This window comes from Rhodnius prolixus, unplaced genomic scaffold (genome assembly GCF_049639745.1).
Source record: "Rhodnius prolixus isolate KJV_2025 unplaced genomic scaffold, Rpr scaffold_3, whole genome shotgun sequence".
Lineage (NCBI taxonomy): Eukaryota > Metazoa > Arthropoda > Insecta > Hemiptera > Reduviidae > Rhodnius > Rhodnius prolixus.
In genome coordinates this window covers 1,010,516-1,037,845 of record NW_027411603.1, presented here as the reverse complement: position 1 = coordinate 1,037,845, position 27,330 = coordinate 1,010,516, and the positions used below count along the sequence as shown (strand labels likewise).

The 27,330-nt window shown below is 38.4% G+C and overlaps 2 protein-coding genes and 1 non-coding gene across 6 annotated transcripts in view; 2 read left to right on the top strand and 1 right to left on the bottom strand.

Moving 5' to 3' along the window:
- LOC141452788 (uncharacterized) overlaps positions 1 to 27,330 on the bottom strand; it is a 135,318-nt gene that overhangs the window by 6,772 nt on the left and 101,216 nt on the right. For both annotated transcript variants that reach the window (XM_074125220.1, XM_074125221.1), the window contains exons 6-8: positions 20,882 to 21,063; positions 11,285 to 11,413; positions 10,956 to 11,069 (exon numbers count right to left, since the gene is read on the bottom strand). In XM_074125220.1, coding sequence (XP_073981321.1) covers positions 10,956 to 11,069; positions 11,285 to 11,413; positions 20,882 to 21,063 — 425 coding nt within the window. The remainder of the gene's footprint in view (positions 1 to 10,955; positions 11,070 to 11,284; positions 11,414 to 20,881; positions 21,064 to 27,330) is intronic.
- Positions 376 to 10,088, top strand: LOC141452785 (glucose dehydrogenase [FAD, quinone]-like). Of its 3 annotated transcripts, XM_074125214.1 has the most exons (4): positions 420 to 691; positions 6,058 to 6,140; positions 7,013 to 7,190; positions 8,174 to 10,088. In XM_074125214.1, the coding sequence occupies exons 3-4, from the start codon at positions 7,151 to 7,153 to the stop codon at positions 10,018 to 10,020; spliced, it is 1,887 nt and encodes a 628-aa protein (XP_073981315.1). In that variant the 5' UTR covers positions 420 to 691; positions 6,058 to 6,140; positions 7,013 to 7,150; the 3' UTR covers positions 10,021 to 10,088. The 3 variants fall into 3 exon arrangements, with proteins under 3 accessions (XP_073981316.1, XP_073981315.1, XP_073981314.1); XM_074125215.1 differs by lacking the exon at positions 6,058 to 6,140 and having other exon boundaries at positions 376 to 482; XM_074125213.1 differs by lacking the exon at positions 6,058 to 6,140.
- Positions 25,686 to 25,758, top strand: TRNAV-UAC (transfer RNA valine (anticodon UAC)). The gene has a single exon. It is a non-coding gene; the product is annotated as a tRNA-Val (tRNA).

Here is a 27,330-nt window from a genome sequence, read left to right as displayed (position 1 = left end):
CAATAAATCGATAAGCGGTTAACTAAAAAAATGATTTACCTAAAAACTGAATCGAATAAAAAGCAACCTCTGTTATCCTATTGCTTATTTAGAACTGATATTCTGAAGTATGATTTGATTGAATAAATATTGGTTTTAGTGACCGTAAAAATATTATAATAAGGATTCAAATTGGCGAGGAATCGGTCCAAATTTGGTCAATATTAAAATTAATTCCTCAATTCATTTAAATCAATTGCATTTCAATCTTGCAATCAATTCAGTAAAATGAGAAAAATGATTCCAAAAATCGAATTTATAAAATGATTAAACTAAGGGGATTAATCACAGGGTCTAAAGAGGTTAGATAGAAACTTAAGTTCTAAATATTTACAACCGCAAAATCCAAACACGTAATCGATAATTTCCATATGTTAACAGTAATCAATACTACATATGTTTCCATAACAAATATGATTTAAAGTTTCTTAATATAAGTTAAAGTAAGTTATTGAGTACTTAGGCAAGTAATTTATCGTTACTATTGTTTAGAAATATGGAGGTTAACTATGAATTCGACCGACTGTGAGGATCTGGGTCTCTTTACATGAATTATTTCTATTTAGTTTTACTTCTTTGTAAATATCTATTCATTGGAAGTTTATGTAACGAAGCAGATAAAGACGAAACACCTTTTGTGAAATGGCAGGAGGTATGTATTTTCTAAATTCAGTGTACGCCCAAATAACTCCCTTTTATCCTCAATTTGCATACGTAATGTAGCTAGTGTTGTGTTCTTGTCACTCTCTTTTACTTGAATTTTCGCTCGAAATTCATCTCCTCGTGCTACAAAAATGTAGTTTTTTTATGCGCCCAGTTTGTGTGGGTGCAGTTTAAATATTAGAGCTATCTAGGACGCTTAGAAGTTGTAATGTGTTAATCGGCTAGTGCACTTTATAGAATAGGTACCTTCTTAATGAGAAACGATTGGATACCTTAAACAACTTAGCACTTTCGGTAAAAATCTGGTATGAACATACCCAAATTTCTCTGACCACAATTTCAATTTTTCTTGAAATTTAGAATTTGTCCATCACAGCGAGCTGTGGGAAGCTCTTACGAAAAGAAAATCTAAGGGCCAGCAGCTGGATTCGAACCTGTGATCTCCTCTTTGGAGAATCCAGTATTTGCTAACCACTCGGCTAATCTTTTACATCACTTTTACTATAATCCAATAAATATTTTTACTTAAATGAAGTTTCTTACTTTTAACCTTCAACATCTTGTAACACATGAAGCTCAACTCCTTTTTAAACGATTTAGTCCTAACAATATATGTTCATATATATTTTATATAATATGTTGCAACTTAGAGTCTAAGCAGGTAAACTTTAGAATTTATACAGTAAAATATAATTTTTGTTTCTGCCTTCATGGAATTTAAAAATTGAACGTATTTTCTTTTTAAAAATGAAGAAAACTGGAATGAATTTTCTCCTTTAGAGATAACAGTTTTTCTACTTGTGTCTTTAAAGTCTTCTTAGATTTCTTTTGTAATTAAAAACTATTTTGAATAAATGATTGCAATAAGAACAACAAAAAACGGTATTTTTTGAAAATGAAAAGTCACAGGAAAGTCAGATTTTATATTATCATGTTTGAGCAGCGCCAAATATTCCATTCTAGGCTTTTTATTTGACTCAAAGAGGAGGGGGTGTTGTGGTATATTTGATATCGATATGATATAGAGATCGATTGAGGAGGAGGGGAGTGGACAGTATGGTTATGTGAGAGAAGAAAAAATGAAAACGTGAGTGTCTTGTTCACTGCTGCCTCCTCATGTTGTAAAATTTCATTCGCACCGAGCGTTGTCTTTTCAATTGCCAGAGCGATTTGGAGTGTTTTTTCTAACGAAATGTCATCTTCTTCGAAGAGTCTATCTAATATGTTTTTTGATTTTAAGCCACTTACAAATACATCTCTTAGCATTGTATTTAACATCGTATCATTGTATTTACATGGTGTGACCAGTTTGCGTAATTCTGCCATGTAGCGGGGAACTGATTCTCCTTCTTGTTGCTTTCTATTTAGGAAGGCATGACGTGCAAGAATAATCAGTGGTTTTGGGTTCAAGTGGTCTTGTAAAGTTTTAGCAATCTCACTGAAACTCTTGGTAGTGTAGTCATGCGGGTATAGTAAATTTTTTAATAAGGTAAATAATTTTGGCCCGATTAATGATATGAGGCACGCAACTCTCTTTTCTTCAGGCACCACTTGAACTTCAAAAAACTCGGAAAGTCTCTCAATATACGTGTCGAAGTCTTCCGCTGTTTCATCGTAGCGATCGAATGTAATTCCAGATATTCCTTTATTTGGTGACTCATTTTGTTTTAATAATGTACATTGTTGTTGTACGGTTTCTAATAGGGAACGTACCATAATCTGTAGTTCTTGTATTTCTGACATTCTGTTGTAAGCAATTAAGGTTAATAGAATAGTTAGAGAAACAACGTAACCTGATAAAGCCTGTAGTTTTTATTCTTTTTTTTTCCTTTTTATACGGTCCTACCGACTGCGCCAGTTTTATGTATTTCTTAAAAAGGTAAATGTAAACTTAACAAAACACACACGTTTTCATTTTTTCTTCTCTCCACATAACCATACTGTCCACTCCTCTCCTCCTCAATCGAAATAAACCCTACAAGAGAATTTCAGAGTCCTAAATTCATATTCCGTTCACCCAATCAAGGGAAGATAAGAACACAAAAAGGAGTTGCTCCTAGAAACCTTATGCGATGCCTTCGATGTAGTAAGGAAAATCACGTGGCCAGGACTTGTCAGGCAAAAAATTTGTTTTGCACTTATTGTAAAACACCTAACCATATATTAGAAGTCTGCCTCCGACGTCAGCGAGATGTGAAAGAAATCAAAGTGCAATGTGAGGAAAACGAAGAATCATCATCCACGTAGTTCGAAGAACCACTACCAATATACGCCCTTCATCACCCAGATTTATCCCCTGTGATATATTACCTATCCTTATAAATGACAAAAGGATCCAAATTGAACTAGATACTGGTTCAGCGGCAACAATCTTAAGCAATAAAATTTTTAAGACGATACCTAGTTTAGGAAGGCAAGCTTAACCCAACAGCTATAACCTTTAGAAGCTACAATAAGGAAGTCATAAGACCACTGGGCGAGACCGCCGTCAAGGTACAACATAAAGGAACTACAAAAACATTAAAATTATTCGTTGTTCAAGAGGATTATTCTCCTATAATGGGCCGGGATTGGATCCGACAACTAAACATATTGCCAATCAGTAACTGCGACGCGAATGTCAATAATATTCAGATTGATGCAACCGTGAACGAACTCTTGAATAAGTACGATTCATTATTTGGAAGTAGTGTTAAGCCTGTTAAAAGTTATAATTATAACATTAGTTTAAAGAATGACGCAAGGCCAGTCTTCAAACGAGCTCGACCTGTTCCATTCACTTTGTTGCCAAGTGTAGAAAAGGAGTTACAACGCCTTGAAGACGAAGGTGTAATCAGCAAGACCACATTTTCAGAATGGGCAACTCCAGTAGTGCCAGTGCGGAAACCAAATGGTGATATCCGCCTTTGCGCAGATTACAGTAGTACGGTAAATCCCCAGATTACACTTCCGCAACATCCCTTCCCTGGTTACGAAGAGGTTTTTGTGAAGCTGAGTGGAGGAAAATTGTTCTCAACTCTGGATGTAACAACTGCGTTTCTACATATCCCTGTAACAGAAGATTCTTCTAAAGTACTTACGATCAATACTCACAAGGGACTTTACAATGTACATCGTCTCCTCTATTGAGTCAGTTCAGCACCTGCAGTTTGGCAAAGGTACATAGAAAGCGTCGTTAAGGATATTCCAGGGGTATGCGAGGTACATGATGACATAATTGTCACGGGTGAATCTACCCAAGAACACTTAGCGAGATTAGAAGAACTCTTCAAAAGACTTACAGAACACGGAATTAATATCAACGCAACTAAATGCAAATTTCTGCAGAAGGAAGTAAAATTCCTGGGACACACAATATGCACCGAAGGTATCAAAAAGACATCTGAAATGGTGGACGCCATTTAAAAATGTAGAATACCTTCCACGGTTAAAGAAGTGAAATCCTTTACGGGAATGGTAACATTTTACGCACGGTTTTGTGAAAGACTCTCTACATTGGCCGAGCCACTATACGAGTTAACCCGCTCGAGCGTACCATTCAAATGGACAAAAATACATTCCGATGCCTTCGAAAAAGTCAAAAAAGAAATACAACACCGCCTAAACACCTTCCTTTTCTCATATCGCCGATCCCCAAATATCACAACAGGCGAATCGCCCGCGAAATGTTTCCTCAACCGTGAGATTAGGTCACGATTGGATATCCTAAAACCAGACCCGATAAAAGATGTAGTTGACAAAATGAGAAAGGATAACGTCGTATTTTCCGATAGGTCGTTCCTAGAAGGACAAAGAGTAGCCGTCCGCAACTATAATTCACCAAATAAGAAGTGGACCTTCGGAACGGTGGTAAACAAGGATGGCTGTCTTCACTATACTATCAATGTAAATTGGCACTTACTGAGACGCCACATCGATCAAATACGGCCCTGTGGCCAGTCTTTCGTTGTGGCCGATAAAGAGACTATAAATTCTTCGAGATACATAGCTACGCAACCTTCAGGACTAACCGATGGGAGCCTTTCAGTTAGTCTGACAGATCAAGACATGCCAAGGGAGACCAGTGAAACACCACCAGCCAGTCCACCCAGCCCGGCTCCTACGCATCATCCGGAACGTGAAGCGACCCGTACGAATTCTCCAGTTGTCCCTGCAGAGCTGCGACGTTCCAAAAGGACCCAGAAGAAGGTTGAAAGGTTAAATCTCTAAAGTAAATGTGTATGTTTGTATCATTTATGTATCTTCTTGTTTTTCAACATTACTTTTCTCTTGTACTCCTTCTCCTATCATTATCTTGTTTTGAATTATTAAAGAAGGAAATGATGTGGTATATTTGATATCGATATGATATAGAGATCGATTGAGGAGGAGGGGAGTGGACAGTATGGTTATGTGGAGAGAAGAAAAAATGAAAACGTGTGTGTTTTGTTAAGTTTACATTTACCTTTTTAAGAAATACATATCATCTTCCAGGATTTACATGTGTATTATTTACCTGTTCCAAGAAATACATAAAAGGTGTAAACATTTTTAGTCCAGCTCCTTTATAATGTTTGAAAGTAATGAATGAATATACATAAGAAAGGTTTTCTCACGAGTTCTTTAAATCTAGCATTCTGGCTTTTTCCGGTAATAAAATCTGCAACAACTTCCGCCAGTAATCCATCCTCCCGTAATCAATGTTTTTCAGTTTCTCTTACTAGTTTTCTTTTACCTTGTGCTGTTAATATTTGCGTTAATTAGGTTTCGCTTACGAACAAACAAATCAACGTTTCTAATATAGTGGCCAGGTGTAAATAAACCAATAAAAAAACAAATGAAATGATCACATGACTGTTACTGTCTTTAATAACACTGTTTGAACTACAGGTACACCTTATGATATCACTTCTTGGAATCTTCCACCTTTTCCACCAATCCAGGATTTTACAAAACTTTCCCGTCTAAGGAAAAAAATAGGAATAATTCGAAGTCTAACGGAGATTTGTAAATAAATTTATTTATATTTAAAAAGCTTAGATGCCATTGTTGTGGTCCTCTCCCCCCCCCAAAAAAAAGATTTTGGCCGCGACAAACAAACTGCATCTTCCAGGAGCTCACCAATGGAGACAATCGATCATTCACGCTTGCAAAAGCTTTAAATATTGGTAATTTAATTTAAGAAGTGATTTATTTAGTGTAACCTCTTTTTATTTCTAATTTAACTGCGTTAAAAATAAAGAAAACAAATATTAGATGGATTAAGATCTTTCTTTTTGATATTAGGCGAAATCCGTGCATAAATATAATTTGTTTACAAATGAAGAAATAGAAATATTTTGTGTCCATTGGAATGTCTCATATTCTTGTTTACAGAATGTCGCAATACAACTCGCAGAATGTATTATCTCAGAGAAAATCTCACCACAGTTTGAGAATTTTATTTTAATTCTTGCTATGTAAGTTTTTTTGTTATCTAAATGCTAAAATTTGATAAAAACCAACCTAACGCCATCCAACTCCTAACCTAATTTGACGTAATTGCCAGAAAGAAATTGTTGATTTATTTTTGCAAAGTTTATAATTCATTAGTTTTTGTTTTTTAGATTTAATTTTTTTGTTTACTCAAGCACAAGAATAAAACTTTATTTACACTATAAAAAATTAAAGTGAAAAGTCAAAAACAATATAAGTTAGGGCTACGATTCAGTATTGTAGATGCCCCAACCCTCATGAATACTAGAGGCGGCCTACGTGTCTTGAGATTAGGGGCAACAGCTGAATTGCTTGTCGGCTACAAAACAAATTGATCATGATGCTTTACAACATAAAGTTCAACGGAAACTATTGATTCTTCAGTTGCAAACATTTATTAGTACCTTTATTTTACAAATTATTTAAAAATTAGTAAATCAAAAATTGTTTTACCAATGGAATCATCCATCATGCAACAATTAAGAACTTTTTCATTACCAAGTTATAAATGTACGGACTGAGACACTCGCAGAAATCAAAGAAATATGGGTAATTTTATTAGATAACGAGATTGAATTAAAGGAAGTCCTGATTCTAAGAGTGAAATCAACTTTTAATATTCGGTTAAATGCTAATGCACAGTTGCCCTTACTACTGATAACTGCCCACACATTTTGTAATAAAGCTCTAGAGGCAGGAAATACTATTGCATCGTTGGCTAAAACAGAAGTCTCAGAATTTTACGACCCAATCTCCATAAACCATAAGTAATAGCGCGATTTCACGATCAACATTTTTAAATTTTTACTTTTAAATAAGTTTATTTTTATTATTTATTTATTTTTATTTTTTCCAGAACAAAGCCGAATTCGTGGGTGAATTAAATATTGGAACGCCAACCACAGATCTCTTCAACCCTTGTCCAGGACATCAGACAGGACTCGCTGGAGAAGCATTCACCGACCTAATCAACACCGTGATTTTATCAGGATGCATGCTATCACCTCCCTGTACATACCCGTCCAGCATAGGAGGTAACTGCACTACTCGTTATGTCGATCTCTGTCAGTAGAGAGGAAGTATGATTTTATCAAAAATAGGAAGTTCTTAATTAAGATTGAAGAGCAGATCGCCATTGCAAGCGGCAAGGAAATCCGCACAATGGACAGAAACTGGCTTGAAAGTTCATTAATAGCTTTCGCCAAAGTGTACTCTGACAAGACTGTGCTTCATTTGGATGTGATACTCTTCAACTGCTTCTGGATAGAGGTTCTGCACTACGCATTATTGTCGCCTATAGTTCGGCTCTTTGGGGGAAATAAAAATTGTCTCGATTTATACCCGGAGACTTCCACCAAAGTCCTGTTCTAGACCTATTTCCCGTGCGTAACATGGATACTCTATACGGTGTGAATCGCCACCCTATCAGACCCTATCAGGTCAGGGTGACGTAACCATCTACCCAACCCCTACTGAATCTACCTTTCGTGGAGTAATCTGCTCCATCTTCTTCGAGTTAAAAGTGATACCTATATTCATCTAAAAGTGAATGTAATAAAGTACAAAAATTGTTACCAAAGCCTAAAAGAGCATCAAAACAAGCTTCTTAGTTTTCCAACGTTAGTCAAACTTATCCGAAGCGTTGAATATAATTTGTAATCCATTGTCCTTACCCTACTGTTTGTGTGCTTCATGGTATTTACAACGCCAAACTAAGCCTGTCTGTGCTTTCTTCCTGTTGTTAGTAAGTTACAAGAGTTTTGTTTTATTGCTAATACGTAAAATTAAGATGTAAAGTAATCGCCTATTTTTGGCGAACGTACGATTTGTTAACATATTCGTTATAAAAAGAAGCTTCACACGAGTCTGGAACAGGAGATCTACCATTTACTAGTCCACACTCATAATCACTATATGAAACCCGACCCCGCATTTAAACTTCTATAATTACAGTACAAACTACAAAACTTGTGTTCGCTAAACTAGATTTATTTATCTAATAAGATAATTTTAACAGATGACTGCTGCAACAGGAGCATTTTCGACTTTATAGTAGTGGGTGCTGGATCAGCCGGCTCTGCAGTGGCGGCCAGACTGAGCGAAGTGGAGAATTGGAATGTCCTTCTTCTGGAAGCTGGCTCTGATCCCCCCATGACATCCGAAGTGCCACGCTATTATAGAAGTTTAGTGAAATCAGACATTGATTGGGATTACAATACCATAAGAGAACGAGGTTTGTTCAATGGTCTAATTGGTCGGGTGAATCGTTGGCCACGAGGTCGAGTAATGGGTGGCACCAGCACCATGAGCGCAATGCTTTACATCAGAGGAAGTAGAAGAGATTTTGACAATTGGGCTGCTGACGGAAATGTTGGCTGGTCTTGGCCAGAGGTGCTACCCTATTTCAAAAAGTCCGAGGACATGCGCAGTGTTGCGGTAATACAGCAGTTTAATATGGAATATTACCACGGTCGCGGAGGACCAGTTACAATATCTCGCTTTTCCAAAGATCATACGATGACCAACTTGATACTGGAGGCGGGCAAGGAATTGGAACTTTCCGCCTTGGTAGATGTTAATGCAGCCCAAATGCTCGGCTTCACTTCGCCCAATTACGGATTAGTAAGAGGGGGAGAAAGGCTAAACATGGCGAGGGCGTTTCTCAACCCGATTAAGACACGCAAGAATCTGTTTGTGATCAAGAATGCTTTTGTCAGCAGAGTGCTTATATGTCCTTCAACGAAAAGAGCGTATGGTGTTGAGTATTTTTTTAAAAACGAACGAGTTCCTAGGACTGTCAAAGCGGCCAGAGAGGTCATTCTCTGTGCAGGCACAATAGGTTCAGCCAAGATATTACTTTTATCTGGAGTTGGTCCAAAATGCGAACTAGAAGACAAGGGAATTGCATCTATACAGAATCTACAAGTGGGCAGAAACTTGATCGACCATTTAATGTTTCCCGGTATGCCGGTGACACTAGATTTTGGAGGTGATGACCCACCACAGACTCCATTGGATATCCTGGATGAGACATATGAGTACATCACTAGGAGAACCGGGCCGCTCTCTACTGTTGGTTTGTATGAACTAATGGCTTTTTTAAGCGTCGACGAAGAGGAACTTCCGGAAATACAACTACTTTTCGTATATGGCATGAAGAACACCACAGGCGAGGTGGAAGATTTCTACAAGAGCATTGGGCTGGAAGAAGATCTATTTCTGCAGATTGCAGAACTGCACGCGGCTAACAACTTGCTGGTACCAGTACCTGTACTGTTACGACCAAAAAGTCGAGGCACCCTACGGTTGAAATCAAGAAATCCAAAAGATCAGCCGTTAATCGATACTGGCTACCTAAGTGACCCAGCAGACCTGGAAAATATGATGCTTAGCATTAGGTACGTTCAGAAGTTATTGGACACCGTTGTCATGGACAAGGCGAACGCAACACTCAGGAAGATTGAGTACCCAGGATGTTGTAACATTCCAGACGATTCAGAATCTTATTGGGCATGCGCTCTCAGCCATCTAGCTGGTACTAACCACGACCAAGTGGGCACCTGCAAAATGGGTCCACTTTCCGACCCACGGGCAGTGGTTGATCCAATGCTCCGGGTGATTGGTATTAAAGGATTAAGGGTGGCTGATTGTTCTATCATACCAACCCCGCCTACCGGCAATACCTTGGCCATTGCTGTCATGATCGGCGAAAAGGCGGCTGATATGATTAAGATGCAATGGGTGCCGGGCTTCATATCGACCACGACGTTGGCCCCGTTTGAGCAGCAGAACACTTCATCATCCCCTGCACCTGAACTTGGCTTCACATCTGGCAGCTTATTCAATTCTAACCTTAATGTATAGAAATAAATAATACAACCCAAATATAAATGTGTATTCTCTTTTCGAAAGTAAAAAAACAAAACAATACAGAGTAGTAATGTAATATTATTTGCCAATACACCTCCTGGCCAGATGGTCTTCCACACCCTTTACATAATAAAGATACATCACGAATTCTTAGTGATCTGGAAATTAGCAAAAAAATTAAGGTTTGAGTGTCACATGGCTGATAGAAACAGCAAGCTCCCAAACTTCTTTCTTATGGCTCCAATGAATTTTCTTTTAAACTGCATTTTATGACTTAATCTTTACCTTTATCTAATAACTTTAATCAAAATAAGCTTATCACTTTTTAGAAGATGTTAGGCGCGTTTCATGGGACTTTCCACAGCGCATTTTGACGATATTTTGTCTTGAACACCCACTATAGTTATAATATTAATATAATTAAAGCTGCAACTTTTTCCTAAAGTTTACTTGGATCTAACTTATATAAAAAGTTAACGAACTTAGGATAGTGCTAAACAATAACCTACAGAAGTATGTAAGAAATATAGAATGTTAAAGGAGGATCTCCGCGCCGAGACGGAAAAAATCAACAGCGCTAGTGTTCTCGAATTATCAAGAAAATTGTTGGAAACATTTTCGAGAAAGTTGAGAAAAACTGAAAAATTTCAAGAAAAAAGTCGCGATTCTCTTTGACAGATTTCAGCCATAAACTTAGTAACCTTCTACGGCATCAATGCCAGAACGAAAGACTGTCCAATCTGTGTTATTTCCTGTTCACACTCACGATGATTTCTCGAGGGGGGAACGATACTTATTTCCGTTGATTTACCACTTAATTTCGAAAATTAGATACGATCCTAATACTCTATATTCTAGATCTAGAAGGTTGATCTCATAACAATGTCTGTAAACTGACCAAAGCAATAAATCTAGAAATCCGACTTTACCTTTGAGGTGACAGATTGCACACGAGCACGATCCTCTGCTTGGTATTGACTCTTCAGGAGTTCCAGGTTTTGTTTGATTTCCTCTAGGAAAGCGATCGCCTCATCTCGTGTCATCTGGTGAATTTATTATCACTGAATTAATATTTGTTTACCTGCTTTATCACAAACATTCGTGGAAAATTTACTAGAGTGATTACATTATTAAAGTTAAATGAGCATCCTGAGAAGTCGGGAAAGAGATTCTTTTCTCAAAGTGCGGAATATTGCGATACTGGAGTAAATTAAATCCAATAGATTTTTCCAAAAACTTTGAAATCTGTGTTACTCACAAGTCCATCCTGAAGGAACTCTTCAATGGCTGAAGTAGCCCCACGTTCATCTCCGGTCCAGAATACATATTCTGCCATGTCCAGCGGAGAATACTGCATGCCGGAATATGGACGGTAGGGTTGCAAGTACTGAAACACATCAAAGTAAGTAATCGCAATTAATGGGAAGTTTAAAAAGAGAATCGTTATTTCTGGTGTACACTCATTGCCAAAAAACTGTACAACATCCTTTAACCAGCAATCAGAGAACTGAACAAACAATAAAATAGGTAGGCAGAGCTGAGGGGTCAAGGCACCGAGGCTTATTGAACAAGCTCCTGTTGGTTAGCAGGGGAAATCTCACCTTTTGGTCCGAATATTTCACTTTAAACAGGGTTTAAGGGGTGGTTTCCTAACTCTCAAGTTACAATATGCACTGGAGAGTTAACCTAGAAGAGCCACCTTGCACTGCATGCAAGTGTTAAGTCTAGATTAAGTCGATAAGCGCACTCGCATTGCTATGTACCTACCATTCACCTTGAGCAGCACAATCTAATGGGTTGGACTTACATGAGGAATAATGGCCACAATCAACTATCTCCTCAGGGCAACAGAGGTTCGTCCAGATCATCAGCGTCCTTACTCCCAGACATTGCCCACATTGAGCGAATTGTAGACGCCACCACCGTCACGGAAATCAAGAGGAAAAAGTTCAAGCAGAAAGATAGCTGCCATTTCAAGGTCAGGGCGAAACCTCTTGGCGAGCGAGTTGAAACAGTTAGACTGAAAGATGTTTGGAGTCTAAGATTAACCAATTTATCCAGAAGCTCGCCTCTAACTAATTGTTTTTCCAGACGAGGAAAATTACACTAAAGTGGAAACGTTCTTCAATTTCAAGTAATCTTCGCTCACACTAACTTTTCTGTAAATAGAAAAATTCATCAATTCTCTTTAATTACCACAAGATTAAAAAGCCACACCAAGGTCTTCAGCTTTGGTTAATTAACCTTCTTTAGGGAAATAAATAAAATTAAAGATCTTAATTAAATGTTTACGAAGGACTAATAGAATTTGAGAGAGAGAGAGAGATTTATAATTTTAGCCTGAACATCAATTAATAATTAATTTAATATCGTTTAATTGATCTTTAGAATAACAATGATAATATCTCTATGAGGCTAATTGATATCTGTGCTGAGAGCAAGTTCTGGTCGCAATAAATATTTAGATAATAGTAATAAGAGTTCAAAGTGGCAGATCTTTTATTTTCAACTGATAATTGCATGTCTAATGTTCAAGATTGATAAATCTGTACCAATTCCATCTGGTGCTGAACACTCCTGCCCTCTCTTTGTTGGCAGACGATAGAATAATAAAATAGTTTTCACTAAGGACACCCGTACATAACCTGGCCATTGCACAGGAACAACACAAGCATGTTCTAATGAAGAACACCATAACAGAAACTGTTTTTAAAAAAATTTAGTGTTCATTAGAAATATTTAAAATATTTTAGATGTTGGTAAACTGCATTTTATGTTGCAAAGGAGGGTTGAATGATTTAGGCTAATAATAAATTTTTTAAAATGTATAATCATCGTACGAAACTCGCTTAGAGCATTCAGAAAATGGAAGGGATGGCTTTATTTTGAAGGTGGTTGCTTCAGAGTAATGTACTGTACTAGAGCCTGGTTAACTTTCTAAGAATTAATTGTGTTTTTAATGTGGGAGCTTTATTAAATGAAGAGGTCTAGTGAGTGTGCGTACTGGACATTTTACAGAGGGATTAAGGAAAGTTTCCCTTTGGGAGCGATAAATTAAATACATCAATTTAAAATTATAATTCTATTCTGAGAATGAACGCGGTCTCGAAAATATTTTCTGGGAAAGAGCCTATTTCGAAAATTCGAGTACATCGTAGTAGGCGTGAGAGAAGCATTGGATTGTTGTCAAAGCGAAATGAAAAATAAAAGTAGTTAGTAACATGTCCGATATAGAGGGCCGTGTAATAATGGTGTATTTAGTTCGGGATTGTGGTAGAGATGGCGCGCTCTGCAAACACAACTTGTAGCTAGCCGTAGCTGGTGATCGCTTTGACATGATACAACTTAGTCGCAGTTCACTGACTTGATAACTTTATCTCTTTGGGACTCAATCGGCAGGAAAATCCTTGTGTTCGGTCACATTGGCTCCTATATTCTGCTATCTCCCTTTCACTCGCTACCAACCTCCCAAAGGTTTGGATTCTGTATTTTAAATAAAACTCGCGTCCTTTCACGCACATCACTTTCTTCTATAGCAAATACCAAGCTTCTATTGTATATATGTGTCTCGAAAGGACTTCAAATCTCCTACTTCTGAGATCTAAAAGTTTAATTTAGAAAGTGTACCAGCGTCAACACTTTCTGAAGAGACTAGAAATCTGAAAAAAATTATAAAAACCATAAAAAGAAATTTTTTAAAACGTAAACAATCTGCTCAGAATTGGTCATTCTTTGACAAGGTTACATTACTTATTCATGTGGTAGGTTAGAGAGCGTGTATGGTGAATGTGGGCTTCTTACTTATTCACTCTCTGTGTGTTACGCTGGTCTTTGCTAACTTACTAAGTTAGGTTAGGACCAACTTATTCTCTCCTAGACACACAAAAAAAAAGAAGAAAACAGCGGAAATTGGGTGTGATCACGATTGTGTCTACTCAAGATTTTCAACGTTTTGATTAAACCTCAGATTAATGCCTTAACTCAGTACTTAATGACTTTACAACGTGAAGTCCAAAGCTCTTTTTTTTCGGCCATCCCTCACCAAAAGATCTCCAATAACACTGACGCTTACCCTACACATATTATTCTTATGACTCAAAAAGTGAATTAGAGAAGCTAACATGGTCTAAACAAGATCAAAACTGTTTCGGAGTACAAGAGTTTTGGGGTTCAGAAGTAGACATGGCTTCTAGGCTTTTCTATAAACTTTGTATTGATCAGGTTAGGCTACTCTGTAAGGTTATGTTTCAGAGTAGTGTACGGTTTTACCAATTATAATGTTGGTAAGAATTATGGGTACGGTGACCATTATTTTTGTATCAAAAAACAGGACAAGGAGCAAAAAAGAAACCTATAAAAAATATTAATACGTTTATTAACACGAGATCGGTTATTACAAAACAATGGCCATATAATATGGTATAGTTAGTTTAGTTTAGTTATTAGTTTTTACATGACGTTTAGCGATCGATGTTTACACTAGTCGACTAGTCTACTCTATCGGTAAAACAGGTTGTGTTTTACGCTAAAGGTTCGTCCGAAGTTAATGTACACTGAAAAAATTTTTCTAAACGATTATTGGCGAACTTAATTATTATACATTTATACTATATTTTTACATTCAAAAATTAAATTAGAGTATAATTTAAATTTCATTGAAAAACAGGACAAATAAATAAAAAACAGGACATTTATGCTTGAAAAAAAGAAAAAAAAAAGGACAGCGTCTTAAAAAACAGTACTGCCCTGCCAAAAACAGTACGAATGGTCACCGTAATTATGGGTCTAATAGTCCGAGTTTGAAGAATATTAAGTTCGAAACTCGGGGATAGCAGTAAGGGAAAGGCGAGGGTGGGATCATCAGTATCTAATCATTTATTGCGCTAAAAGATAAGAGCAACGAAAACAACAGTTCTCTTGCAAAGTGGGTTTGTCTCATCACAAAGTCGTCCTACTACAATATTTATTTTATTATTTCTTTGTAGGCACCCGAAAAGCCAGTCGTATTACCACTCTCGAAAATTACGATGAAAATTCATAATTTTTTTTTTTAAAAAAAGACGCTAAAGTATTCATTGCGAAAGGTCATTGCTGCTTGTTGAACTAGCAGCAGAGACGAGCGTAAACAAACTTTTCGTATATATGCGAATGTAGAAGGAGGTAGAGCGCAATTGGTGGACTTTCCAAGTGCTTTTTATTATTAAATAAAAAATGGCGAAAGAAAATTAGAGGCAACTTCAAAAGGAAATCACCTTCAATGTAATAAAGTTTATTTTGCAAAGCACACTCTGCTGTCTGTTTGAAGAACTAATTATGTTCAGCCATAATTAATGTGAGATCAGGTCACAGCTTCACTGTGCGGATTAAATTAAGCCCTTAGTGCTTTTGGGTGCCTAGCATAATGGCCATCTCCAATGGCTGTTACAAAGGCGTCAAGATACGTACTGTTGCCATCACTGAGAAGACCCTATTATCCATGTTGACAGCTTATGATCCCTCTGCCCTGGCAGCAGAAATAATGTTCGGCCAAACCAATGGTGATAGCGAATCTACTAAAACAAAGGGATGTCCGGGTACCAGTAAGCAGCTCTACTCAGTCAATATTGTTGCTAACAATGATAGTGTCAGTAATATTGAAATGAACTGATGAAATGGGCGGCCGTTTTATCGATAATACAGAGTGGAAACCTAGTTATTGTCCGTATTATCGAGAATAAGTGCGATGTATGGGGTTCGATTTAGACCTTAAAAGCCATCTAAACCATTATCTTGAACTGACGCAAGGTACCGTGAGTAAAACGTTTTTATCTGTCATGTTCATTTTATCTCAGACTGGCTTCGCACTTTTATGCACTATCAGAGGAAAGATTGATCAGTTTAGTTCAGAGAATTCGGCATAAGCTACTCTTATAGTTGTCGTCCCAGGCAGCCCATCGCTAAGCCGGCTCTGATTATCACCTTGAATAGCTGAGAGAATGCGGATTAGAAATATTTATCTAGTTTCTTGAATCTTCCAAAATACAATTTTCCCCGTCTCAATGATCAACAAAATGTAAAAATTGGGGAGATAAGTTGAAACTGTGGAAGCTCAAAGTACCAGATATGATCAAGTTCAATTAGTGAGCGAAACGCCAAAATAAACCGTCTAAGAATTGTTAATATTAAATTCTTTTTGTTTCTTGTCCAACTGTAAATGTTTTATTAAAAATAAAACGATCTAAAAAATGTAATGTAAACCACAGAAAAGTTTAGAAGCAGAAGTTTAGGGAGAAACCTCCAGCTAAAACAAGAGGAAATATAATCCCATCTGTGTACGTTCACAAAGTTATCCCTAGATTTTTATTCAGCCCCTTTTATAAGAAGCTCAGGTAGATCTCTAAAGCGGCAACAAAGCCCAGCTTAATGTGGACGGGCGGAGAAGGGTGAACAGCTCAGTTCGAGCTCTGCACCAAACAACTCTCCTTTAGACAAAAGAACTTTTCACATTCACTCTCTCTTTTCACTCCAGATTTTTCTTTAATTTTCCGTTTACACCGGAAGTATAGGTTATCAGGACCCCAGGAGAAGGAACTGGTGATTTCGTCTGCAATTCTTGACTAAAAACGCCAAAACTTCAAACGCTACATTTGGTGGCACTTAGCGATAAGCTTATCGGCGAAATCAGCTTACCCGGAAGTTATAGAATAGATTTTTCATTTTTATGAGATTTTACTTGGAAAAAAAATCTTTGATCAATGTGTGTGTGTGTTGATTACAATCATGTGCAGGAGGGGGAATGCAGGGCAGACTTCTCTGTAAAGTGCTATTTCGGTGTAATGTACGGTCTCATTGTCCAAAATCCGTCGAATTTCCTAAACAGAGGAAAATCTGTGCCCCATGAACAGATTTCAGCTTTTTGGGAGGGGTTACGTATGTTGCTTCTAACTCTTGAGCATGACATTCTAGATAAACTTCCTGTTGGAAGAATATAAGCACAGGCGGAAGTGCTACCTGTAAAAGACAGAGTATATTATTCGAACTTCAGCCAATCACTTAGCGTACAAACTTTTTTTTTAGGGAATAATGATTTGAGAGGTGTTCCGAGTAATTGCGGGTTTGTGACTCCGCCATAGGGTGGGGGAAAGCTGAATGTTGATGGATGGACCAAACTGGAGGAGTGGAAGTGGTCTGACTTATGGCAAAAGGTACGTCCAGCCTTTTGGAGGGTTGTAACTTGAGTATGCACCTTTGGGCGTTCCCTTCAACCAGCGGCTGTTGCTTCTGTCCACTACCTTTCTAAATAATCGCCCTGACAAACTTTACTTTGTTGTCAGAGTAATCACGATTATACCACCAAAATAACAAAACCCTTCCAAGTCCTACTTAGGGGAACTTGGGTTCCTATTATTAATGGCTACAATGTTAACTTTGTAGAACAACGGCCCCAGTCCAATTTGAAAAGAGCCACTTTAATTACTAATTCTAGAGTACCGCCCCAATCCCTCGAACTGAGCTGAAGCAATTCAAGAGAAACAGTTACAGTTCTGGGGGATCTGTTCGCAAAAAAGGTGACCATTCATTGGTCACCGACTCTGAAATAAAGAAGTTTGAGAGAACCAGTGGGAAATGCAGAATAATCTTTCTTAATGTGTGTATCGTACTCGTACACTTGGAACTACATTTAGTTCTAACAACTTAAAAATAATCTGGTTTACACACTTATGCGATTTTAAATCTCAAGATTCAAGCTCCGAAGATCAGAATTCCCACTGACAATACCCAGTGTGTCCCATAAAGCCCATAAAACTGATTGTTTCCAATTGATTATTAGAATAAAGTTTAAGAGCTGTGAACATAGAGCAAAAATTTATAGTTTGAAGATAAAAAAGGACGTTCAGCTAGGCTTTAGCTAGGCTAACCTAGGCTTTAGCTAGGCTGTTCACTGCAGGCTAAACCTCGGCCCTCTTCTTTGCTTAAAGCTCGGCCTTTCTTCTAGGCTCACTTTTGCAACGACACAGGCATCCATGCACAAAAAGAGAAGTTGACCGCTTCTAAGCGCAACTGTTTATCGCCAATCCAATGTAACAAAGATGAGCTTTACTAAAGTTTTGTCCTAATTTTAAAACATTTCCTGAAATTACTCGTAAAATATATTTAAAATTGTTCAATGTTGTTTTACCAAAATAGTTTTCACTTTGTTGGGGTTTTCACTAAAATAAATGGAAATTTAATCAATATTTCTGCTAAATTATATTGATCTGAAACTGCTGAGGAGAATCAGCTGAAATTATTACTGTAAAAATGATGAGCTTAAAGGCGCTGCAGCTCAAAGAAACAAAAGTTTGCAGCTTTGAAATAAATGGAGGTTCAGCATTAATTACTTCCTTCTTCTAAAATATAATAAAGAATCGCCGCCTTCATTCTGGTAGGGGATTAGCCTGAACTCATTTCTGTCCATTTCGTTAAACTGAATGGAACTAATTCTTACCAGCAGTTCCTTCCGGCCTGTATTGCGGTCATTACAACTGGGGGAAGGAAGTAAATAACGACCGTGACTAATTTTCTTGAGTCCCACCGGAAATACACGTTCTGAAGTCCCCTGAAGATCAAAAAGAGGTTTTCAAAAAAAATGTTCAGCAGAATTCAAAATTCATGAAGATATTGTAACGAAGTTGACCTGGGCAGAAAAGAAAGGCCTAAATTGTTCTAGGGGTTGAGCAACCAAAGTCGGTAACAGGCCACCGCTGTGTAAACAAAAGGCCGGTCTCTACCTGCGCCGGAGAAGAATAGGGCTAGATTGTTCCAGGAGTCAAAGCCAGCTAAGAGAGAGGCCGCAGTTGGGTTGGTGGCAGTATGTGTTTTCCCCAGCCAGTGATTGACAGGTAGGAGTGAGACAGACGGAGTTGGAGTGAGACAGAGAGTTGAGGAGGGCGGCCTCAGCTGAGGTGGTGGCAGTATGTGTTTTCCAGCCAATGAGCGGCAGGTTGGATTGAGACAGACGGAGTTGGAGTGAGACAGAGAGTTGGAAGAGGGCGGCCCCAGTTGGGGTGGTGGCAGTATGTGTTTTCCTCAGCCAGTGAGCGGCAGGTGGGCGTGAGACAGACGGAGTGGGGCAGTCGCAGTTAAAAGGAGGCAGACACAGCTGGAGGAGTTTTTGAGTTAGTTTTGAGTTAGTCTTGGAAAGTTAGTTTGGAGAGACACTTTGGAAGTGACAGTTTTGAGAGAGTGAGTGTTGCGGAGTGCTTCAGAGTTAGCCAGTTAGGCAGATAGTCAGTTAGCGAGTAGTGCTTTGTTAGTGTGGTTGAGTCTAGCGCAATTCGGTGCAGTGGGACAGTCGTGGAACAGTTTTGTGGCGTTACGTAGTGAGTAAGTAACAGTAAACTGTTGTGACTGTTGTAAATGGTGACTGTAATGAATAGCGTTAGTTGCTAGTAAATGTTAATGTTAGTAAAGGTAATGTTTTAATAAATCAGGTTATTACTTACAACTTTAGCAAGTTTTATTATTTATCAAACCCACATAAATTAAATTAACTAGTGGCAGGCATTAGTTGCAGTTGTAAAGTTTTTTTAGTAAAAGGACAAAAAAAAACTTTACAATATGTTTGAAAAGTTTTGCGCAGTAATTGACATTGAAAACCAAATATTATTGTCGTATATTACAATGATTTATAAGATAGAAAATTAATAATATTTAAATTAGTTGCAAAAATGCTAAAACTCTTATGGAGCAAGCATGCAGGCTAGGGAAGCTGTATGAGAAGATGAAACATCCTGAGCAAAATCTGCGAATAAGAAGAAAGTTGCCCGACTAAGAAATATTGGTCTTAAAGAAGTAGTAGTCTGGTTGGAGAGTCTAGCTTGAGGAGCTTTCAGAGGGAATGTTACTTGAAAGCTCTATTCGGAGAAGGACACATAGCTTGCATGCCTCCATCTGACGTCATGGATCCATTGCTCACCTGGGACCGTCCCCTAGATACATATTCCCTTGGTTTAACTCCGGTAACTGGAAAACTTGAACCCGTTTATATTTAGAGGAAAATATTTTGTATCTCGCTGTTTCATTTCCCTCTCACTCAGCCTTACTGGGAAATTAATGAAAATGAAGTGTTTTAATACTCTCTAGGAAACTCTCCGGTTTAATAACTCATGGGCTTTTCCTTCTATTTATACTTTCCCCATTTCCACAAGAGGAGAAGTGCAGGCGGAGATAAAATTAATCTCCCACAAGTAGCTCTTCACTTGGCAGATACTTTACTGCTCTTTTCTAACATAATTCAGGATCTCCGTCACTATTTCCACATCAGTGTTGGAATTTGACCCTAGTCATAAACTGAGCAAAATTTTTTGAGTTCTGAATATTATGTAGCAAGGTGTCGCGACGCAAAATACGGATGAAATGAGGAATTCTGAAATTTCCATTATATCCTTAAGTTGAACGACAGATCCTTCAGCATAAATCCTTTAGTAAGTAAAGTAATCGCCTACTTTTTCAAACGGGGCTAAACGTCCAACTACCTATTCAAAATCCAAAATATTTTCTCCTTTATTAAACCTCTTTTGTACTTTCCTCAATTCGAGACTTAAGGTTAATCTTAAATTTAACAAAATTTTATAGATTTCAAAGCGGAACGTTGCAACTCGAAATTTTTTTATCATGGGAATGCTGGTGATTACAGCATCCTACATCTGCTCCTCGGTAGTTACTACAAGAAAATAGTAGAGGCACTCTATAGTAGATTTAGAAATAGTTTGAAAGTGAGCTGAATTTGGCTGAGCACTGGACACTAGCGAGAAATCTGCAACTTTGTAGATTATCAATGAAGTCTTGCAGTGGAATAATGATGGTAACTTGAACAATCTAAGGGAATACTTACTTTAGCCTCGGGCTGTTTGAAGGGCATGACTGGGGGTCGCTGGCCCTTGGGACCATGTTCCACAACGCGATGTACGTTCCTGGAAGGAATGTCCAGTGATGTCTTAACGTGTGGTTCAGCATTCTGACCATCCTTGTCGAGCTGCTGTTGAACCCTTGCCACCAGTTCGCCGTTTTTTTCAACTGGAAAATAAAGATTTTATTGTAATAAATTCTAATGAACTAATTATTTTCATGATACAAAGGCGAGATGTGACTTGAAAACACACTTCCAAATTTGCTGGTGACAGTCAGTGAAATTCAGCATTACTATTAAATTGTAACCGACAAATAAAAAGATGAAATTTAGAACTGAAACTTGCAGCAGGGGAGAAAGTGGTTTGGGTGTTCGCCCAAACGCAGTCAGTGTGAGACGGAAAAGCAAGTGAAGCCGAATGCTCCATTCAAAACTAATCTACCTTTGATGATGCATGAAAGTGTAAAAATCGCTCAATAAACATGCCTGCCACTACACACTTATAAAACGTAAATTTTAATAAAATGTGAAGAATTATACAGATGGCCCAAACTGCCTACATCGGTGAGGCTCACATTAGTTAGCCGGCACAGCATGTTGGTAACACGTCAAACAAATAAGAACTATCGCTCTAACAGGAAATCAAGAAACATACTGCATTGTGTGGTGACGTCACCGCCTCCCAGACATGAAGATGTGAGATCACGTCTCTCACTCCACCAGTAGGAAGGAAAGCAAACTACAGTCTAGTGACGTCACCAGTCACTACGAATAAACCCATACTGATGTGTGACGTCGCCATTTAGTAGCTAATGTTAATAATAACGACCTTGTCCAAATTATGTAACGTGATGTATTAGGCAATAACAGTGTCAGCTATTGCTCGATTGTTGACGTCATCCTTTCTAATGATGTAATTCTACTTCAAAAGCTGCCCTATTTCCAGCAATGATGAACCGTCTAATTTGCATATTTTTTTATTACGCTTTCAGAATGTGCTGCAAAGGTCGGGATCTAATTTTTGACCTAAATCTACGTCCATAGACAAAATTGTTCTTATTATGGAGACGTTTACATTAGAAATGACTAATTACGTATAATGAGTAAATTAAAACGTAATAAAGTGCGAAGCACTGATTGAAGCTTCCTTAACTTTCTAGTGATTGGAATTTAGACTTGCTTCTTTAAATTCAATTTAGTGATGGGGCTCTTTGTTAGTAAGGCGTAACGGGCGTAGAAATTACTTCTTACAGTTTGTAATAATCGTAGTGAGAGACAGTCCCGCAATTCTGGGTGTTTTGCCTTCATTTCCTTCAGTAAGAAAAGCACTGAATGGAATCATTACCTGAATGGAGGGAGGATTGCTGAAATTGAATGGAAATAGAAAAGCGACTTACGCTGTCCCCTTCTTTTTTAATTTTGTTTTCTCGCTCTCATTGTGCTGCGGGTGAACGCTGGCGGTGCCACAAGTGGGGCATAAATGTGGTTTTGGCACAATCAGGAGAAAGCGTTTTCCTCATGCTCATTTCGTTTGGGCTAAACCGAGAATAAAGGGGAGGTTTGTCTGTGAGTGCGTGCTGTTGTGCTCTACACACTCAAAGCAAGCCAACGGACGGACATAATAGCCACCCAGTGGGTAGTTCCAATTCCAGTTATTGGCACAGTTCGACCACCATGTTCCGTGGAAAGCGGGGACTCCATTTTGGTTTTGTGTGTGGTGGACAAGCACTTGCTATCTTTCTCGGCTGGCCGAACACTACCACATGCACACTCTAACACACACACACACACCCAGAGATAGTGGGGAGAGGAATCAAAGTGTAAACCACGTGCTGCGAACAACAGATTGCCCTCCAGACATGCCAACCTCTCTCCAAGAACTGGAGCAGCCTCCTCGCCCCTCAGGCGCGCACTCTGCCAACTATCAATGCCACCACACTGTAGCTGTGTCTACCATTAAGTTCTGCTACACACTCTTAGTTAGAAATGTAGGTCGTTGCCATGCCAACTATCTAACCTGCACTCATCGTACCATTCGCTCTCAACTACACTCTCAGGGCTGAGAACACTTTCTCTGTATATCTTCAATAACAATTCAACTACATCCAACCCAGTCGAGAAAGAAAATTATTGGACTGCAAGAATCTATAATTAAATCATTTATTCAATCGATTTATAATCGATTTATTATAATTATTTTTCAATTTAAGGTGCGTCATCATCTCAGGTCATTGGCGAGCGGAAATCTTTTCAGTACAATTACACGGATCGTGTTCTCTCGTTAAAGACAACACTCTTCATGATCGGACAATGACAGCTGGAAGAAGCCCCTAGGCTCTAAGGACAGCAGCTTGACTCAAACCTGGGATCTCTTTGATAGAATCTAGTAGTACGCTAGCCACTCATCTAATCTCTTCCCTCTGAATTTATTATTATTTTTAGAAAGAAGGCTGTCCGGAGGCCATGTCAACATGTTTGGTCCCATCTGGCTCCCCAATGACTTATGAAGTTCCACAATGACAGCTGGAAGAAGCCCCTAGGCTCTAAGGACAGCAGCTTGACTCAAACCTGGGATCTCTTTGATAGAACCTAGTAGTACGCTAGCCACTCATCTAATCTCTTCCCTCTGAATTTATTATTATTTTTAGAAAGAAGGCTGTCCGGAGGCCATGTCAACATGTTTGGTTCCATCTGGCTCCCCAATGACTTATGAAGTTCCACCATACAGTTTTTGAGAAAGAGTATTTCCTCTCATTTATTTTCAGAAACAAACTACTTTGCGGACGGGGAAAACTGCGAAAACAACGTTTAGATCGCAGCACTTTCGCTCTGCCTTTACTGGAAACGTAACATAGAAGCTGGCTGTAATAAAACCAACTGCCTTTGGTTATACACGTCTGTTGTTGCAAAATAATTGAAATTTATTTGGAAAGGTATTCTGGTAATTGAAAGAGTTATTTTGATACGAGTATACAAAGCGAACTGAGTTGTCTCTCGCTGGAGGTTTTAATTTGGAAGACTGGACAAACTCAATGGAAGGTCTGTCGGTGACACTCTGCTGAAACGGCTGTTCCAGGGACTTGGCCGGGGGTGGCGCAGTCCACTCTATTTCAATTTTCCCTTTTGTAGTGAATTTTTGAAGGAAGAGTTGCAGTAAAGAAACTTTCATTTAACATTCACATCCGGTTTGTTATTTCAATTATATAACTTCTACCAGAATGTGGCTATTTAAATTAGTTCGGCTAGTGTTCGATCTAGAACGGAAATCAGACGACTTATTGTGACGTTGCGCTCTTCTTCAGGGTATATCCTCATTGTTATACGAGAAAAGGTGATTCACAAAACAGTCAAATACCTGGGTGACAACCACGCACTACTAACAACAATCCCAAATTACCGTCTTTCACATCTCCTTAAGATTCCAAGTTTCAAACCATTGTACATTTCATCCATTTGTACATTACCGTGAAATGGCATCTTAGAGAGAAGTGTGCTCTGTTCAGCTTCCCCCCCTACATGTTTGTGCACTAATCTAATCAAAATTAAAGAACTTGGAGCTTTATTTGAGAAACCCTCAGTGACAGAAAGTCCATTGAGCGAAATGGTTCATCCGGATACCATTTTGATCGCTAAATCACAGGCTGGCTTCCTGGACTTCCTACAATATTCGTAGGCTGAACTTCCGGCAGGTGGATGCTCTTCCGGCTCATTTACAAACGCAAGTGAAACGTCATAAAATTTTAAAGAGTAAATAAAAAAAAATAACAAACAGATTAATTCCAACAAATTAAAAATAAATGTCAACATTTCCCTGTAATGGAAAAATAGTTCATTTTCTTTAGGAGATTCAGTGGAAATAAGTTTCCAGCAGATAAGATTGCCTCTGGACAGTTTAATTTAAATCTTGTTCAAGTATTTTCACGAGTGGCTGAATGCTGGGCGAGGAGATAGCAGTAAAACATCTTAGCAACGCGCCCTTCCACCCACTCAGAGATGCTGTTCACAGCTTCCGATTAAACATTATCTTTTTTGCTTTCGTTTACTCTCGGACAAGAAGAACAACTACGAAGATCCTATCAGAGATCGTCCACATTGAGTATTGAAAGAAAATGCTCTTCTCCAGGCCGCTGGTTCACGGAAAATATCCACACACCTTTCTTTTTGTAGCGATTTACGCCCAGTTTCTTCAAAATGGGGGTTTTTATTAAGAAGTTAGTTGGCTTCAACATTGTAAGTGTAAAAGTGGGGCCTGAACCACCATAAGACATTCACCATTGCCGTTTACGACATACATTTCTTCAAATTGGGATTTCTGGTTATATATTTAATCCTTATCAATACTTAATAGGTGATAAGTCCACTCAATCCACTGAAATAAGACAGAGACAGGAATAAGAAGTTCCTGCGACTTCCCGTTTTAAGTTATGCTGACGTCACACTAATTTAAAAATTATTTTTTGGACGCAGCAAATCTCAAGATCCGTTTTCAGGTGGATAATGGAATACATGAAATCGATCTTCAGATTTCCTCTGGCTTAAGCATGTTCAAAGCTCAATATTCGCCAATACTGTTAGGCACACAGATTATGTTTTAATTTTAAGGGACTTGAACTTCTTGTGAAAACTTAGTTTCGGAACTCAATCGCGATGCTGGAGCTACGGAAAGTAAATATATACAATAGATGAATATAACCCGATGCTAACTAAATAGTATCTAGCTGCTTAAATTTATACGCAACAATTGTCATTTTTTATTGCTGTTGTCCTCCATAGTGACTATAGCCAAACAGGTTCCGTGGTGTAGTGGTTATCACATCTGCTTTACACGCAGAAGGTCGCCAGTTCGATCCTGGCCGGAATCACTTTACTTTTTTTTTTACTTTCTCCTTACTCTTGTAAGAAGTGTTGCATGCCTACATTTTGAGGGCACTTAAACACGTAAAAGGATTTTTGCAAATCTGTATTAATAAAACATTAATTAAAATTGTAAGAATTTCAGTAATAAAAAGTCGCGCGAGTTCATTTGTGTGAAAACTTCCCATGAGAGAATGATAATGTGAATATTACTTCCGCCATGTGCAGAGGTAAGGTCAGTGACCTCTACTTTAAATCCGAATAAATGGCCAGTTAGCACGAATTCCGAGGAACCTCACGTCCTTGGAACGTGCCTACTCCTGGGGCTGTTTGCCGAAGAATTCGCCCCACAAACCGGGGGTGGTAGCTAGGGATGGCGCACACCCACGCTGGACAGTTTCCCGCAAGAATTTAATTTAAGCTTTTCCACCCACACATTGACACGTCATCCATATCCACAACTTCTAATTAACTCATTTAACAATGAAAATGAAAAAGTTATTAACAGCTCATTACAAACTTGATGACGCCATACACTTAAGACGTCATTGATACGCAAGAGGACATTGACCTGATAAGTATTAGAAGTAATTTTATTCTGGGTTACTGCAAGAACTCAAGTAATTGTTGGGGTGCGAGCCCTAAGCTCTTCAACGAGTGAGTCGTGGATAATGGGGGCCAACTTCAAGGTGTCTAGGCATTGGAAGGGAGAGCTGGCCACCCTGGAGCTTTGTAAGAGTTTAATCTTTCTTCAGTGAAAAATCTGATGTCATACTAATATCTCAAGGATTTCCGTCCAACTCGACATTTTAGCAACACATTTTATTAGCAGTATAATATACCGGTGGTGAAACCGTACGATCGCCAGGAATAGCACGACAGAGGAAAACCCAAATAACCTCCACCCTAAAAAATCTGCTTTTATTATGAAAGCATTCTGAAATTATTGCCGTTGCAGTGCCACAATCCTGTTGATTCATGTTATTGGTTATTGTTTAAGTTTTGTTTAAGATATTTTTGTTACAGTTTTGTGCAAGCAGTGACATTGTATCCCTTTTAGGCGGGGGATTCCTCGCAGCGGGTGTAAAGTGGCCATGCTTGTTGGGCCGCCGCTAGACAAACACGCTGCAAGTTGCCCAGAGATGGATTGGAACTGGGCAGAGCAGTGCACATTACGAGGGTCGCTGGCACGCTGCTCAATCTACAGGTGGTTGCTAAATTAGGAGATAAATCTCAACTTGGAAAATAATCACGGTGCAACATTCAGATCTAAACTGCAACGACAATTCTTTCTTGCAAACTGATCTAGATAATTATTATTGTTTATTAAAGTTAAAATTTCTGGAACACCATGAACCATCGCTAGCAACTTAAAGGTGGCAAAACCCACACTAATGGCGCTCTACCCGCACTCTTACGGAAAGCTCCTAAAATAAGTTTCCCCGGGATAAAAATGATGCTTGCTATAGGTTTTTTAATAATAAATTAAGGATACTAGTTGTTAAATTATTTTTATACACAAATTATTAAAAAAATTAAAAAGGTTTCAGTATTTTGAGTTATTGCGAGTGCCGTTAAGA